The following is a 4,611-nucleotide window of genomic DNA, read 5'->3' on the forward strand; positions in this document are numbered from 1 at the left end:
TATGAATGACAGATAATAATAATGTATAATATGATGATATAGAATATGATAAATATCAAATATTTCATTGATATTATTACATTTAATAAATACAAATTTTATTATTAAAATCATCAATAAATGAAAATATAATAAAATATATGAATAATAATAAGAGAAATGATAAATAATAATGAATAATCAAAATAATTTTATTTATTTTCATCATAAATATTTATATTAATCAAATTAAAATATAATGATAATGATAATAAATATTGAATGAAATAATGATAAAATGATAATATAAAAATAATAATAATTTTAATATATTTGTATTTGATTTATAATAATAATCAATTAAATATATAATATTTCTATATCTATTACATTTCATAATATTTTCATTTATTTACAATATTTAAATATATCAAAATGATATATTAATGATGAAATATATTTATTTTTCATTTTTAATCAACATAAAACCAAAATACTAAATAATAAGAATAGAAACAAAACATAAATAATATATAAATAAAATAAGAAATAATGATAATAATAAAATAATGAATAAATAATGAAAAGAATAAGAGAAATATAATAAAAATAAAAATATATCATAATGATAAATAAAATATAATTTATAAAATAAAAATAACAAAATAAAATAAAAAGATAGAGAGAAAAAACAAAATAATACCATAACATACATAAAATTATAGTAAGAATGAATTAATAATCAAATAACAAAAAATAATAATTAAAATATTTGATTTTTAGAGAATGGAGGAAATGTTAAAGATAAACAAAGATGTAGATTTATAATGAAATATAAAAGCTCTTAAATACTACAACATTTTATTATGACGATAAACACTGAACACCAACCACAAATAATACAATCATTACAGTACATTTTTCACTAAGAACATTAACTTTAATAATAGACCCATATAATGAAAAAAGATTATAAAAATGAAAAGGGGATTGTGGGGTTAAATACCGAGGTAATTCATTAACAAGTAATACTCTTGTTATTGGTGTTTCATGCACAAATCTAGGACTAATCGTATAGTCATGTGCTTGTGGACTCTCAGTTTTAACATTTAATGTTTCTGCATTACTTACTTCTGCTCTACATTTATAATTAAGAATTGGGAGGGGGATTAGTTTTAAGATATTCAATGCATTTATTACTTGACTCTGGTGATTCAAATTCTATTAACGAATGGGGCATGTCAGGTCGAGGTGAGTTCATACAAATAATTCTTTGAATTTTACCAAATCTTATTACTGAATCATACAGGTCATTGCAGACAATTGCCTTTTTTATTGGTTGTTGAAAAGCAATAAATACTGTGGGGTTTGAGTTTGGCATATTGTGGGTTATCATATTTAAGACTTTTTCTTTTAAGATTCTTTTAATACTTTTAATTTTTATTTTATAAGAGCTCCTTTCATACAACACATCTTTTTCTATAAATCCATCCTTCTTTTCTTTACTCTTTTTGAAAGTGTTAAAATAAAATGAAGTTTGTTTAATGGAGTTAATAAGAAGTTAAATGTATTGTTGTTAAATAAAAATGTGTTATTTTAGAAATATGAAAGAAAAGGAAGAGAGAAAAGAAACAATACTTTTAGAAGAAAGAATGAAAGAGAATATTCACTTGACTCATTTTCCTTTGATTCTTTCAAAGTAAAAAGAGTATTTTTGTTTAAAATCCAGTTTTAAGATAGAAGGAAACAGATAAAAGGGTAATATGATTTATAAATTAGTTTTAAATCACTTCTGTTATTAAGATGAAATCACAAAAACAATTTCATGATTGGATTATTAAAGAACCACTTGGTAGTGGAACATATGGTTTGTATTAATAAGTAGATTGGTTAAAAGATAAGATAATTTATAAGAATTAGGGAATGTATTTCGTTGTTTGAATATAAAAACAAATAAGAGTACTGCAATAAAAATCATTAATGAAGAAAGTAGTGCATTAAATGAAACTAATATTATTAAAAATCTACAAGGAAATGAAGGTATTATTCGATTTTTTGAATGTGGATATGAATTACATGGATATTGTTTAGTATTTGAATTACACATAATAAATCTTAATCAACTTCGATTAAATCAACCAACATTAAGATTTTCTTCACAAACATCTTTTAGATTATTATTTAAAATGATAAAAATTGTTGAATATATTCATTCAAAACAAATAATTCATTGTGATATAAAACCTGATAACTTTATGATATCTCAAGATGGAGATATTATTTTGATTGACTTTGGTTTATCAGAACATTATCAAGACTTTTCTTATCATCAGAAATCTTCAATTTGCATCTCCCAATCAACACTTATGAAAGAAATATATTCCAATTGATGATATTATTCCTTTATTTTATATTCTTTATCAAAACATCACAGGAATGTTTAATCATTCTTTAATTCCATTATCTCTTGCATCATTATTTGAATCATTTATTTGTAATTCATCTTGAAGATAATATTGATAAACAAGAACAATGTTATTCTTCTCAATTTATTCCAACAGAATTATCACAAAGTCTTTTAAAAATATTAAATCTACATTATCAAAAATTAATCCATTCTCATCTGTTATTTCAAGAATTAAATAAAGATACTTTTAATTTCTTTCTGTTTAATGAAAATAAAATTAAATTAAAATTAAATTGCTTTTCTTTGATTCATATCTCTTTTCTTCTTCAATAAATTTAAGACCAATACAACAGTACAAAATTGCATTAAAAAAAACAAATCCAAAAGAATGTATGTGTAGAAGCTTCATTATTTTTTATTGTATTTTTGTTAGATGATATTGTTGTTGAAATTAAAGTCTTAAGATCATTTGTTGTTGTTCTTGTAATTTCTTCTATAGTTCTTAATCTTTCCATAAATGTATCTACATCAACAAGAATATCACTTGTATCAATGATAAGTTCTTGACTCTTTACATTTCATTTAAATGTTTTGCTCCATTGACAATAATTTTCATTAAATTTGAATTCTCATCATTTAACTTATCTAATTTACTTGCTTGTTGTTGAACTTTTCCTAATACTAAATAGATTTTTTGTAATGCAAAATCAATATCATCTCCGTCATTAAATAATTCACTTTCAGTAAAACCAAAATTCAATCCATTAATACTTTTATCATTTCCTAATAACTCTTTAGTACTTTTTGTTTTCTTCTTCAATAATTTCAAGTGATTTAATTTGATGATCTCCACCATTTTTATCATCTAATGCAGATATTTCAAAATACATATGTTTTATTTTCCCTTCATATGTCATTTCACATCCTCCTTTGTCTTTTCCTATTGAAATAATCAATTTATTTGTTTTCTCTTCATACTTTAATTCAAATGAAATACTTTCAAAATGAATAGAATTAGGAAAAGTGCATTGAGTTAATTGTTTTTCTGTATTGTAGATTGTTGTTGTTCCCCTTGATGAATCTGTTGGTACTTTTACATAAATCCCTTCACTTGATTCAGTAAATTTACCCCCAAAATTGTTACCTGAAACAATTGGTTTTGTTGTTAGCCATAATGCAAATCCTTTTCCAATACCATCTGACTTTATTTTTCCATTAATTTGGAAATAAGTTGGAAGTGTCTGTATCTGTTAGTACTAAATCATTAGTGTAAAGTGTGAAATAACCAAACTTTTATTGTTGAAATAAGTCCATCTTTTTTAGATTCCGTTGTTAATAAAATCCCTTTTGATGTAATTTCTCCATCAACTCGTAATAATGTTTTGATTTTGCCTTCATCAATAGGAGATTTAATACTCAAAAATTGAGATGATACAATATTAATGAAAAGCAACAACCAGATCATAACAATCATATTTTATTTTCTTTTTTATTTATATTCTTATCTATTGAAAATGTTGTAATAAAATAAAGGAAGTGATGAATAAAATAGAAAGAAAGAGGATAATACAACAATTAACAAGATAATTAGATAACAAATTAATAGATAATAAAAATACATTTGAAAAGAATATATAATAAACTAAAAAATAAACTAATTAATGATATTTAATTGTTTATTCATATTTCATTGTTTTGAGAAGTTATATTATTATAATTAATGTTAATTTCATTATCACTTTCTATATTATCCGAGTATTTATTTAATGTGATATATTGTGAGTTTATATTATTACAATTCAAATCATTATATAATTAATATATAATGTATTTCATTTATTTGTAATAATATCATTATTATTGTTATTATATCTATATCATTTTCTATTTCTTTTATTTTAATGACAATTTATGATTAAATCAAATAATATGTATCACAATTTAATGACTTCTATTTATTTCATCTTTATATTCATTAATTTGTAATATTTTGTATTTATTTAAATAGTTATTGTTATATTTTCATTTTATAGATTAGTTACATTATTAATATGTGTTTTATTTTGTTTATTATCATGAATATATATTTTTATTCTTCCTGTAAATTTAATATTATCTCATGTTAATAAGTATTTGTTATAATTAATTATAATTAACAATATATTGATGTTATATAATGAAGTGAATATTGTATATTTATATTTTCTATTTCTATATGTTATTTC

At 21.2% G+C, this 4,611-nt stretch overlaps 2 protein-coding genes across 2 annotated transcripts, besides 14 other annotated features; one reads left to right on the forward strand and one right to left on the reverse strand.

Annotated features, from left to right (window-relative positions):
* Positions 1–12: 12 nt before the first annotated feature.
* Positions 13–111: a sequence feature (AT_rich).
* Positions 112–119: 8 nt separating this feature from the next.
* Positions 120–190: a microsatellite.
* Positions 191–235: a sequence feature (AT_rich).
* Positions 236–302: a microsatellite.
* Positions 303–457: a sequence feature (AT_rich).
* A 24-nt stretch (positions 458–481) lies between these two features.
* Positions 482–597: a microsatellite.
* A 12-nt stretch (positions 598–609) lies between these two features.
* Positions 610–750: a microsatellite.
* Positions 751–1,401: 651 nt separating this feature from the next.
* Positions 1,402–1,430: a sequence feature (AT_rich).
* Positions 1,431–1,782: 352 nt separating this feature from the next.
* Positions 1,783–2,369, forward strand: EDI_241460 (casein kinase I, putative; the record flags this gene model as incomplete). The annotated part of the gene is made up of 2 exons (XM_001734241.1): positions 1,783–1,846; positions 1,900–2,369. The coding sequence occupies 2 exons, from the start codon at positions 1,783–1,785 to the stop codon at positions 2,367–2,369; spliced, it is 534 nt and encodes a 177-aa protein (XP_001734293.1).
* Positions 2,370–2,654: 285 nt separating this feature from the next.
* Positions 2,655–2,681: a sequence feature (AT_rich).
* A 70-nt stretch (positions 2,682–2,751) lies between these two features.
* Positions 2,752–3,860, reverse strand: EDI_241470 (uncharacterized protein; the record flags this gene model as incomplete). Its single annotated transcript, XM_001734242.1, has 4 exons — positions 2,752–2,929; positions 2,962–3,178; positions 3,240–3,627; positions 3,678–3,860. 4 exons carry the CDS (start codon positions 3,858–3,860, stop codon positions 2,752–2,754), a joined length of 966 nt encoding a protein of 321 aa, XP_001734294.1.
* Positions 3,859–3,886: a sequence feature (AT_rich).
* Positions 3,887–3,907: 21 nt separating this feature from the next.
* Positions 3,908–4,044: a microsatellite.
* Positions 4,045–4,092: 48 nt separating this feature from the next.
* Positions 4,093–4,256: a microsatellite.
* Positions 4,257–4,351: 95 nt separating this feature from the next.
* Positions 4,352–4,551: a sequence feature (AT_rich).
* Positions 4,552–4,574: 23 nt separating this feature from the next.
* Positions 4,575–4,611: part of a microsatellite that runs on past the window's edge.

The sequence above is a fragment of the Entamoeba dispar genome, genomic scaffold (assembly GCF_000209125.1).
Source record: "Entamoeba dispar SAW760 scf_1105229458079 genomic scaffold, whole genome shotgun sequence".
Taxonomy (NCBI): Eukaryota; Evosea; order Mastigamoebida; family Endamoebidae; genus Entamoeba; species Entamoeba dispar.